Below are 13,408 nucleotides of genomic sequence, written 5' to 3' on the forward strand. Positions count from 1 at the left end.
TCCCCCACTCACCCATTGTACTCTATGCTACTTTCTCCCCACCCCCACCCTCCCCTAGCTTATCTCTCCACGCTTCAGGCTCTCTGCTTTTATTCCTGATGAAGGGCTTTTGCCCGAAACGTCGATTTTGCTGCTCGTTGGATGCTGCCTGAATTGCTGTGCTCTTCCAGCACCACTGATTCAGAATCCATTCCCCTCAGCCAATCGAGAGGTTACAAATATAGTTTTTTCATTTGTTCCAGTTGTTAGACATGTTGGTCAAATGGTGAGATATGACACTAGTTTTAGATGAGTCCTTGGGATTAATCAACCTGCCATGTGTGTGAGCACAAAGTGAATGTCAATTTGTGCCTCTGGTGTGGAATTGAGTTGCAGTGAGCAAGATTCAGAATTCTGCTGAAAGATAAAATGCAATCTCATTACGGTAAAGGGCAGGCCAGCAGTATGACAGTGTTACTAAAAGAAATATAATTGGGCATTGCACAAAATAAATTTCTCCTCTGAAAGAGTCAATTCTGGATACACAGAATAAGTGACTTTTACGTGGGCCTCTCACCTTTTTGTGGGCACTGTTTTATTGGCTATTAGAGTACTACACTGTTTTATCGATTGATTAGTTTATTATTACATGCTTAAGGTTTCCCAGGACACACTTAAACTAAAAAACAAATTCCTAATTAAAGCAGTTTTTAAGTTGGCACAATTATCATTTAATAGAAAAGTGTCGTGAGAATTATAAAATGGGCAATAAATGGCTTTGTAAAAGACTAATTGCATATTTTGTTCTAATCTTCCACAAACCAGACTATAAATGCCACATTGTTGCCTGGATTTAGTCCAAATTTATTCCTGTGATGGCTGTAGTGTTTTAAACAACAAGCTAAGATTTAAGACGCTATAAATGTCTCATCAGAAAGCTGTAACTTATTTGTGTAATACAATAAGGAATGTCTGGCATAGATAATGGAGCTCTTTTAATTGTTATATTTCCATGCTTCACAGTTTTCTCTCATTTGTTACACATGTAGACTGCTCACCACCTGCCAGAATGCCGAATAGGTTGTGAAAAGATTTTTAAAAAAGTTTTGAGTGTTTAGAAGTCCTTCCCAAGCTACAGATTTTTTCCTAGGTATATGTGCCAGGTCTCCCAAATCTTTCTTTTCGTCCTGTTGTGAAAATTATTTTGCTGTTTTACTGGTTTTCTTGGATAACGTAATGTGCACAAAGGTGTTCCTTTGCTGATTGCATATAATTGGTTGTTATGTTGCCTTCTTCGGGAATTATTGTTCTCTTGTAGACTCTTTTTGAATTGAAAAAATCAAGTGGAAGAACCAAAGCTTATTTTGCAAGACACCAGCAAGGCTCAAAAGACAGAAATGAAGATGTAAAAAATTAATTGATACCCAATTTGGGTATCAAAGGGCTGTAAACATTAGAAGGAAAAAAATCTGGAGACAGGAGAGGGGCAGTGAAAGATGCTGTTTCAAGTAGGTTTGCGACTACCTATAATGCAAGGGACGTATGAACATTATTTTGAGTTCTCACAAGTACTTCACCCAGTTCCCATGTGTCATGATAAATAATGCCCATTGTAACTGGCCAATCACATTTGGCAGGCAACAAGTCATACGATAAGTCAATGTACAGGGGACTATCCAAGGGAATCTGCCAGTGTGAGAGGCCGCAATGAGAAGGAGGATTACTGGAGATATGGCTGGTACAGAAGACAGACTCCGTGCCCAGCTTACTATTACCTCAAACACAGCAGCATTGGGTAGACAGGATTGACCCACTTTGGCAGACAAATGTTGTGTGCAGTTTGTTTTAACTCTCAATATAAATTATGACATCAACTGTTCACAAAGGTGAACATTTGATTAAACAATTACAATTGCTCAGAAATCATGCTTTATGTGTTACTGCGTGTCAGAAGGCATATTAGGTCAGCAAAACCTGATTGGAAGTATCTGCCAAAATGCCACTAACATTTATTTCAGGTAATGCTGCCTGGCAGCGGCTGTGGAGAATTTTTCAGAGATGGACTAATAGAGAGCCAGTTTCAGTGTTATGCCATCTGCTGAAGATACTTCCTGCTAGAATACACCGTAGAGCTGGCAGAGCAAATCTCAGTAGCAATCTGCTGTAGTTTCAAGCCCATACAACAGGCTTCTACTGTACATCATCTGTACATTTCTTAATCCTTTGCCTTTTTTGCTTTAGAAAAGTCAATTAATAGGCTGGCATGTCTTGAATCTTTCTAAAAGTTTTCAGAACTCTCACCTTCAAATGTTCGTATCACTTGAAATTTTACATAATCCAACTGCCCCGTGCCAACTAATGCAGTTCCTACATTTTCATCTGCACCTATGACTAAAGATTGGAATGAACTAGTTAATGAAATGAGTCCTACTTAAAATACCACCCTGGGGATTTAAGGCGACTGCTTATTTTATAACACAACAGGTAGTAGATAAGAAAATTGGCCCACAAAAGTTCCAGAATATTAGTTGCCTGGAACTATAAAACAGACCTATCACATATTGATTCCTCTCTTGTTTCCCCTCCCAACTCTCCCAATGCTGAACCTCCACCTCCCTCCCCCACCCCCAACTATCCTCCCTATCCAACTATGCTCCTGATAAAGCCCCCATAACACCCATGATGATCCAACTATGCCTATTAGCAGCTCCATCTACCCACACCACCGGATTTCTCCCCTGACCCTTCAACCCCCTCTGACCAACCCTCAACCCGTCCTATCCCCTCACCCTCTTGTCAATCTACCCTTCACCCACCTGCCACCCTATCACCTTATCCCACACCTACTCGTCATCCTACCTCACTCTCCCACCTGCTACTCTACACTGCCTCATTCACCCACTGGCCACCTTCACCCTATATTCATTCTTCCCAGTTAAATATTTACAGTACACACTTACCTTCTTTCCTTGGCTTGTAAAAAGAGACATTGGGCATTTAACCTGTGCTTATCTAGTGAATATAGCTGGTACTGTAAAAAACGGACGTAATTACTCCAAAAGATTTCTGCATTATTCTTTGCAACGGGTCCTGGGCTCGGTGAGTTCTGCAGGCACTCCCAAAAGCTACAGTTAGAAAGCAGTGTGCCATTTTGTCTGGTATATTTGGAAATAGATTTTCTGACTCAGACCAGGAGATTTGGGCCAATGTGTTAGATAAAAAACAAACAAAATTAGATTGATATTGTCTTCCAATGGGAAGGTGGCAGAAGCAGATATCATTCCTGTTGGAAATATGCAATAGATGCCACACGAGTTTACCTGTATTATCTGAATGGCACCAGTCCCCTGCTTAATCAAGCTTGAAATAGTTGGGAAGGAATAGGGTCAGGCAGCATGGAGACTGTCTATTGGTAGTGAATCATGGAAACTAACAAGACTGGGGAGTAGGCTATTTTCACAAAGCTTCATTCCAATGATCAAAGGCAGTAGGGGTTAGAAGGGGGACTCCTGCTACTTGTGGTCCCAATAAGGAAAAATGCAATTAAATTGACTGCACTGCCTTTACAATGGTGTTACCTAGTAGGGCAGTTACTGTTGGCATCCTTCTTTGGAGCAGGCTAAAGTGTGGTCCTTCATCTGCCATCAAAACAACAGGAATAATCCAGTAATGAAGCTGTTCAATGTTAAATGTGCCTCTTTGCTCCTTTCCAGTGGTCTTGGAGCATTATGATTGGCACATTCCGTAATGCACCAACAGGAGTATAGGCCAAAATGGACTAAGTTCATTTTGGGTCTCATCAGCTCAGTTGCAGATACCATTACATCCATTTTAAGCCTAGTAATCAAACACAATAGACCTTAAAATTCCAGCTTAATGAGTCTTCAATTATGCGTCAATTTTGGCAGAGGTGGTTGTAAATATTTGCCTGAAGACTGACTCCGAGTGAGAGAGAGTGAGTGTGAGTGTGAGTGTGAGTGTGAGTGTGAGTGTGAGTGTGAGTGTGAGTGTGAGAGAGAGAGAGAGAGAGAGAGACATACATGAGTCGTGACATATCAAAAGTAAATTGAATCCTCATGTTTACCACGGAGATAATTAATTTATTACCATATGTAATTTTATACATATATGGTGGGAAGGTGATGATTCACAAAAGAGAGCAAGAAGAATGAATATTAAGCAATCACCTCAGAGCATAATAAAAAGTGAATGATATAAGAGAACGATAGTTGCATAGAACAAAATTTTTACTAAAAATAATTTATCAAAGAGAAAAATTTCCATTTTAGACTTGAACAATAGTTTTTCTAAGCTGATTCACAAGTTTAGAGGAACTGAATTCTGCATATCGTGACCAGTGTGCCTTTTGATTTATGTGCCAAGTCGGTTTCTGGATTGACTAGATGTATATTACGTGAATTTCTGGTAGGATGGTTTTGAATGGCAGAATTCAACTGAAACACTTCACTGGACAAAGAATAAAATTGAAACATAAGGACATGTTGTGAAAAAAAATAAATTTTCAATTTTCAAAGATTTAAAGTGAATGTTTGTTTTGTTGAAATAACTTGTGCCTGTACAAATGTGTACAGCTTTATCTTGTAATAAAAGAACAAAACTGATTAGTCTACTGGTGTCATTTTTAATTACTTTTTTAACAAATAGCTTATGTAGTGATGAATTACACCCAAAAACTTATGTTTGCAAGAATTTTAAATAGAACCAAATATTAATATTAATTTAGTATACGGAGTGGTTTACTAGAAATAATGTTGCTTCTTATACTTACATAAAATTCACGCAGCCTGTTCCTGCTGGTGGAGCAATCCAGACAAAGCTCAGATTTGTCTGTGGAAGGTGACTGACATGAGACGCTACAACACTGCACATGAATTGGGATCCAAAAGGTTGATCAGACATGAACCCTGCAACAACACAAAAAGGTATCTGTAAGATATTGTAAATTAGTTCCCAAACCTTTTCCCGCTGTGAACCCATTTCAAGGCTTGAAAGTCATTGCCATGCCTCAGTGAACACTGGAGAACCATGAGAACAAGATGTGAGAGGGGTACAGAATATATCTGAGTATAAGGGTTGGGGACTGGTGATGAAGGAACAGTTCAGCTCTTTCTGCATCAGAGCTCATGGCCCTAAAATCTCAGCTTGTGACCCTAATCGGGTTTTCGACAACCCTCCACCTTGGGAAGCCCCATTACAAATGAATGGCATTGCTACCTTTTATTAATAGTCACTTGCATAGTTGCTTGGTAACACTATGCAACAGATGTTCTACTGCTTTAACACTATGCAAAGGTCCATTTCAGTCAGTAATAACTAGGTTGGATTAAAGAACCATAGGAACATAACATCTCCTGTCATATGCTGACTTCATTTCAGATAAGTGAGACTTATTATTTGTGGAAACTATATGGACTGGTGACAGCATCTAATGACATTGGCTGATTTTGTACTAATGATTTGATTTTCTTTCGTAGAAACATAGAAAAGTGGTGCAGGAGTAGGCCATTCAGCCCTTCACACCTGTACCACCATTCAATATGATTATGGTTGATCATGTAAGCTCAGTATTTCATTCCCACTTTCTCTCTTTACACCTTGATCCCTTTAAGCTCAGGGGTCACGTCCAGTGTCCTCTTGAGTATAACAAATGAACTGGCCCCAACTGCTTTCTTTGGGGAGAATTCCACAGGTTCACAACTCTGAGCAAAGAAATTCTTCCTTATCTCAGATTTGAATGGCTTATCCCTTATTCTTAGACTGTGACCCCTAGCTTTGGATTTCCCCAACATCAGGAACATTATTTCTGCAACTACCATGTCCAATCCTATCATGGTTTTAAATGTTTCTATGAGATCTCATTCTTCTAAATTCCAGTGAGTACAAGCCCAGTCATGCTTCATATGTCAGAGTCGAAGAGTGTGGTGCTGGAAAAGCACAGCTGGTCAGGCAGTATCTGAGGAGCAGGAGAGTCGTAATTTCGAGCATAAGCTCTTCAACAAGATAGATTGGAAAGATAGCTGGGAATGCAATAGGTTGATGAAGGTGATAGGTCAGAGAGGAGGGTGGAGCAAATAGGTGGGAAGGAAGATGGAACAGGTAGGACAGTTCAAGAGGGTGGTGCTGAGTTGGAAGGGTGATGCTGATATAAGGTGAGGGGAGGGGAAATTGCGAAAATGTTGAAATCCAAATTGATCCTGTGTGGTTGGAGAGTCCCAAGGTGGAAAATGAGGTGTTCTTCCTTCAGACGTAGGGTGGCTGGAGTGGAGGAGACCCAGGAATTACATGTCCTTGGTGGAGTGGCAGGGGAGTTAAAGTAATGGGCCACAGGGTGGTGGGGTTGTTTCGTGCATGTGTCCCAGAGATGTTATTTGAAATGTTTCGCAAGTTGGCGTGCTGTCTTCCCAATGTAGAGGAGACCACAGAATTCCCAACGTAGATCAAACCACATCGAATCCCCAGTGTAGAGGAGACCACATCAAGGCCATGTTTCAGAGAACATCTCTGGGACACATGCACTAACCAACCTCACCGCCCTGTGGTCGAGCACTTTAAGTCACCCTCTCACTGCAAGTCCTGGGCCTCCTCCACCGCCAAACTCTAGCCACCTGATGCCTGGAGGAAAACGCCTCATTTTCCGCCTTGGGACCCTCCAACCACACAGGATCAATCTTCCTTCCCACCTATCCGCTCCACCCTCCTCTCTGACCTATCACCTTCACCCCTACCTTCATCTATCTATCACATTCCCATCTACCTTCCCCCCAGCCCAGCCCCACCGTCCTCCCATTTATCTCTCAGCCTACTTGGGCCACCCCCTCATTCCTGACGAAGAGCTTATGCTCGAATTATCGACTCTCCTGCTCCTCGGATACTGCCTGACCAGCTGTGCTTTTCCAGCACCACAGCCTTCGACTCTGATCTCCAGCATCTGCAGTCTTCACTTTCTCCCATTCTTCATATGTCAATCTGCCATTCTGGAAATCAGTCTGGTGAACGTTTGCTGAACTCTCTCAATATCAAGAATGCCTTTCCTCAGACTAGGAGACCAAAACTGTATACAGATGTGGCCTATCCCAGGACACGTATAAGTGGACCAAGATATCCCTACTCCTATATTTCAATTCTCTTGCTATAAAGGCCAGCATGCTATTAACTTTCCTCACTGCCTGCTGCTCCTGCATGACAACCTTCAGCGACTGTTCCACCATGACACGCAGGTCTCAGTGCATCTCACCTATTCCTAAATGGCTATCATTCAGATAATAATTTGCCTTCTTGTTTTTGCGGTCAAAATGGATAACCTCACATTTATCCACATTATATTGCATTTGCCAAGTATTTGCCCACTCAGCCAGCTTGTCAAAGTCACCTTGAAGCCTCTTAGCATCCTCCTTGCAGTACACACTGCCACCCAGCTTAGCGTCCTCTGCAAGTTTGGAGATATTGCATTCAATTCCTTTGTCCAAATTGTTAATGTATGTTATGAACAGCTAAAATCCCAGCAGTGAATCCTGCAGTACCACACTCATCATTGCCTCCTACTCAGAAAAGAACCCATTTATACCAACTCTTTGCTTCCTGCTTTGCCATTTGGTTCTCTATTCATGTCAATGCATTGCCTCTGATACCATGAGTTTTAATTTTCCTTATTAACCTCTATTGTAGAACCTTGTCAAAAGCCTTTTGAAACTTCAGATACACAACATCTACTGATCCACCCTTGTCCACCCTACTGGTCACTTCCCTAAAAAATTCCAGAAGATTTTTCATAGCATGATTTCCCTTTAGTGAATCCATGCTGACTTGGACAGATTCTTGATTTAATACTCAGTTTGGCACAGTCAGTTAGGGTTCAGGATTAAAGATTAGTGCAAGAGTTGAGAAGGATTACCTTAGTGAAGTAGAGGGCACCTTACTTCGACTATACTTGATCTGGGAATATTTGATACTTAGTCATATCAAAAAAACTTATTCAAAAATTCCACTGCTCAAAATTGACAGCCCTCTATTGGTGAAGAGAAACTGACCAAAAATGTCACTATTTTACTGCATCTTGTCACATGCTTTTCTGTGGCAGCTCACTTCATCATTTCAATCTGCTTGACTCCAGTACCAACCTCTTACCTCTGTTGTCTCAATGCAGCCAAAAAATGTTTCCGTGCTCAGCAACATGTCACCATATGCTTTGGTGTCATTGTTGTTTGTGAATGAAGTGCAGTGTGAAGCTTCATGTTCCAGGAAAGTGTCTTAAGTAACACATTTTTAAATAAGCTTACTGATTTCTACAGCATGTCATCCATATGCTGAAGTATCACTGTGGCTAATATATGCGTGTAGTATAGGACATTGAATCAGACCTGTTTCAACATATATCCACATGAAAACAAAAACTACAACAGGTGTGTAATCTGAATAGTAAACACTCTCACACTCCTGCTAACTCTCTCACACACATGCGTGTATATTTTCCTTAACTGCATGCCAATTGCAGCCCACAACTTTCTCCATTACACCATGTCACATCGCAAATCACCTCCCACCCAAAAGAAAACAAAAAGGTAGAGAAAGAAGCAGAGCAAAAAAAGAAGAAAGGAAATGAATACAAATACATTAAAGGCAAAAGAATAACTAGGGAGAGAATAGCGCTGCTTAAAGATCAACAAGCAATGTGTGGAACCACAGGAGATGGTGAGATACTAAACGAGTATTTTACATCAGCATTTACTTTGGAGAAGGACATAGAAGCTACAGAACTTGGAGAAATAAACAATAATATCTTGAAAAGTGTCCATATTACAGATGAGGGGGTGCTGGACATCTTAAATTGCATAAAAGTGGGTAAATCCCCAGGAAGAGATTGCTGCGCCCCTTGCTGAGATATCTCGCTCATCGATAGACATGTGTGACGAGTTGGAAAACTGGCGGATGGCTACTGTGGCGCTATTATTTAAGAAAGGTGATAAGCAAAAGCCAGAGAACTGTAGACCAGTGAGCCTGACTAAAGTGTTGGGCAGGTTGTTAGAGGGGAATCTAGGGACAGGATTTACATGCATTTTGAAAGGCAAGAAATGATAAGGGATAGTGTCAACATGGCTTTGTATGTCAGAAATCGTGTCTCATTAACTTGATTGAATTTTTTTGAAGAAATAACAAAGACTGATGAAGGCAGATCAGTAGACATTGTTTATATGGGCTTCAGCAAGGCATTTGATAAGGTTCCTCATGATAGACTGGTTAGCATGGTTAGATCACATGGAATCTAGGATGAGCTAGTCGTTTGGACATAAAGTTAACTTGAAGGTAGGAGACAGAGGATGGTGGTGGAGAGTTGTTTTTCAGACTGGAGACCTGTGACCAATGTGCTGCAAGGATTGGTGTTGGGACCATTGCTTTTCGTCATTTACATAAATGATTTGGATGTGAGTATAGGAGGTTTGGTTAGTAAGTTTGCAGATGACAACAAAATTTATGGTATAGTGCACAGTGAAGAAGGTTATCTGAGAGAGTAACGGGACCTCTATCTGATGGGTCAATGGGCTGAGAAATGGCAGATAGAGTTTGATTTAGATAAATGAAAGGGATTGCATTTTGGTAAGGGAAATCATGGCAAGACTTATACAGATAATGGTAAGGCCCTGAGGAGTGTTGCTGAACAAAGAGACCCAGTGGTGCAGGCGCATTGTTCCTTAAAAGTGGAGTTGCAGGTAGATAGGGTGATGATGAAGGCAGTTGGCATGCTGGCTTTCATTTGTCAGTGCTGTGAGTGTAGGAATTCAGGTGTATAGGATATTGGTTAGGCCATCTTTCGAATATTGCATTTGTTTCTGGTCTCTCTGTTATAGGAAAGATGTTGTTAAACTTGAGAGAGTTCAGAAAAGATTTATAAGGATGTTACTGGGATTGGAGGGTTTGAACCTTGGGAGACGCTAAATAGGCCTTTTTTTCTCCCTTGGAGCGTAGGAGGCTAGGGTGACTTTATAAAGAGTTCTGAAATCAGGAAGGGCATTGATAGAGTGATAGCCAATGCCCTTTTTCCAGGGTACGGGAGTCCATTATCAGAGGGCACAGGTTTAAAGTGAAAGAGAAAAGATCAAAAAGGGACCATTTTCATACAGAGATAGTGTGTATATGGAAGGAGCTGTCAGAGGAAGTATTGGAAACAGATACAATTACAATATTTAAAAGACATCTGGATGGGCACATGAATAGGAAGGGTTTCGAACGATTATGGACAAATGCTGGCAAATGTGACGAGATCAGATATCTGGTCAGCATGGACAAGTTGGACTGAAGGGTCTGTTTCAGTGTTGCATAACTCTCTGGCTCTAATTCTAAAAAAGAAAGAATTAGAAGGAGAAAGATCCAACAACACAAGGATGTCAAGTTCAGATAAGAGGGTATTTTCTCTGAAGTAAAGGATCCAATGTCAAAATTACATTCCTGCATGTTTCTCTACCTGTCACACTTCCAATGCCAACAACTGATATTCAAAGTACACATTCCATATGTCTCTGATAAGCTCAAACGTATACAGAACAAATTGCAAGAAATCACTACTAAAGAAGCAGGCAATGTACCAACCAAATATTGAGGCAGTAAGTAGATAGTTTATTAGCATTGCTACATTCTAACAGTGGCTATAATTTAAAACTATTTATTTGTCTATGAAGCACATTAAGACTTCCTGATGTTTTGAACACTGCCCATTAACAAAATTCTTTTATTTTTGGTCAGCGTTCAATGAAAAACTGAAATCAAAATAATCAGCCAACAACAAAATAAGGAGGTGAACAATGTAACTGGTCAGACTAACTTTTGAAATTCTTCTTGGCCACTATCATTGTTTCTTACCCATTTGGGGATGTGTGTGAAAGAGAAAAGAAAACTTACTACTAGTTTCCTAAGTAGAGAAAAAATAAAGAAATACTATATGTAAGAAAATTAATATATTTGCATTTTGCCTATTTGTCATGCATTTTACAACACTTTTAGTCGGTGTTTTGTTTCTTTGAGGAGGCTCAAGTTCAAATAGCCCTAGAGTACAGCTTTCAAGTAAATTGGTTGGATGAGGCATGAAACCGAGTCTACCTTCTCAAGTGGCAATAAAAGGTCCAATGTGACACTATTTAAAGAAGCACTAGGGAGTGCACCCGGTGTTCTGGCAAAAGCTATCTTTCAAGCAACATCAGTAAAATTATAAATTATTGGGTTATTATCCCATTCTATTTATGGAAACTTATAATATTGAAATTGGTTTCATAACAGTATCCCCGCTTCAGAAGTGCTCAACAGGATGTAAAGAGTTTTGGGATGTCATTTGGTGATGAAAACCGCTTTAAAAATGCAAGTTCATTTTGTTTTCTTAATACTGCTTATTAATACAGGACAAAGATTTCACATAATACGATTGACATCTAATAGCCTGCATGCTAGAGCACTGGCAAGAGCTCCACAGACCCTCTTAGTCCAGACTAATATTTTTGATGCAGGCACTTGCTCTGGTTGCTGAAAATTATACCAGATAATAGGAAAGGTGTGAAAGTCAGGGGAGATCCAGTGTAGAGGATCATTGTCCCATTGACAGCAGAACATTGGGCAGAAAATCCAGTCTTTGATATCCGTTTGGTTCCCACTGTGTATTCTGCTGCCACAATTTGTAAAAACAAATAAAAAGAATAGCAATTCCTATCATTATTTGCTCTACACAGGATGTTAGACCAGCAGGAATGAGGCCCAGGAGATAATTCAAGTTCATATAACGTTTTCTGGTAATTAAGTAACATTTTTATTTTATTGTGTTGCTGACCTTAAGAACACTATAAGCAACTTCAACATGCACTTAAAAATAAATAGAAGAAACATGCTTTGCTAGAATTGGTTCTGACTTAACTTCTGGGACCCCATCAGACATGAGAACATTCTAAAAATGCAACCTCTGGAAACTCTCAATTATTTATCTCATTCCCAGGCACAGTGATAACATATGCAGAACACTTCCCTATTTTCTTTGTGAATTCTAATTAGAATCTCAGAGTCAAATTTAACCATTAATGAAGTTAACAAACTAAACATTTTTATCACTGTGTGCATAAACAATAAACATTTTGAAAATTTAGCTTCACTATCTAAACAAGTCCTGTTTCAAAAGTCCTTTGTCATTCATCCACAGATAGATTTGCTTGAACCTTATGTTATGACCAAACTGGTTGTGCTGGCTCTAAACTACTGGTATATCCTGAACTGTGGGAAAGTGCTGAAATACTATGTAAATAATTAAACATATGGGATTCATCAATGGGAAAGTTCTGTCAGTTGGGAAAGCACATTATCTTAATTTACCTTCATGTGTGACTCTAATAGAATTTTAATATTATAATCAATGCAAACATTCAATTCATAACAACTAGCTAGCTTTCCATTGCAAAGATCACAAGAGAACTGGATTGTTCATTTGAAAACTAGATTGTTTGCCTATTTTTCTATTTAAAGTTGCTTTCTAATATTTTTATTTCCTTTCCTGAAAAGGGTAACTCATTTTAGGATACATTTTCATTGGAAGAGTTTCTAGTCATTCCTCACTTAGGTGCTTTTGAAATTTGAGCACAAATAGGGGTCAAGAGTCTAATGTACTCCAGCTTAGCATTTTAGACAGCACTCAATAGATTGCATTCTGAAGAGGTGGTGGTGTATGGCAGGTCACTCTGGGAACCCAGTTGCTGTGGTAACATGCATTCTGTAAGCTGGAACAATGGATAATGATTGCAGAGGCTCCTTCACGTGAAGCTGGGACATTAACCGCCTCAACCTGTCTACCCCCCTCCCCCACTCCAACCTCTCACCCTCACAACGCGCAGCTCTCCAATCCCACTGCTCCAATCCCAACCTCACCATCAAGCCAGCAGATAAGGGGGGCGCAGTGGTAGTCTGGCGCACTGACCTCTACACCGCTGAAGCCAAACGCCAACTCAAGGACACCTCTTCCTACTGCCCCCTTGACCATGACCCCACCCCCCATCACCAAACCACCATCTCCCAGACCATACAGAACCTCATCACTTCAGGAGATCTCCCACCCACAGCTTCCAACCTCATAGTCCGGAAACCTCGCACTGCCCGGTTCTACCTCCTTTCCAAGATCCACAAGCCTGACCACCCTGGCCGACCCATTGTCTCAGCATGCTCCTGCCCCACTGAACTCATCTCTACCTACCTCGACACTGTCCTATCCCCCCTAGTCCAGGAACTCCCCACATACATTCGAGACACCACCCACGCCCTCCACCTCCTCCAAGACTTCCGGTTCCCCGGCCCCCAATGCCTCATCTTCACCATGGATATCCAAACCCTCTACACCTCCATCCGCCATGACCAGGGCCTCCAAGCCCTCCGTTTCTTCCTCTCCAGACGT

At 40.8% G+C, this 13,408-nt stretch overlaps 1 protein-coding gene across 1 annotated transcript in view; it reads right to left on the reverse strand.

Annotated features, from left to right (window-relative positions):
• Positions 1-13,408, reverse strand: part of reln (reelin) — a 387,698-nt gene that overhangs the window by 299,841 nt on the left and 74,449 nt on the right. The window contains exon 3 of the mRNA XM_043713852.1: positions 4,769-4,904. Coding sequence (XP_043569787.1) covers positions 4,769-4,904 — 136 coding nt within the window. The remainder of the gene's footprint in view (positions 1-4,768; positions 4,905-13,408) is intronic.

Source organism: Chiloscyllium plagiosum, chromosome 23 (genome assembly GCF_004010195.1).
Source record: "Chiloscyllium plagiosum isolate BGI_BamShark_2017 chromosome 23, ASM401019v2, whole genome shotgun sequence".
Taxonomy (NCBI): domain Eukaryota; kingdom Metazoa; phylum Chordata; class Chondrichthyes; order Orectolobiformes; family Hemiscylliidae; genus Chiloscyllium; species Chiloscyllium plagiosum.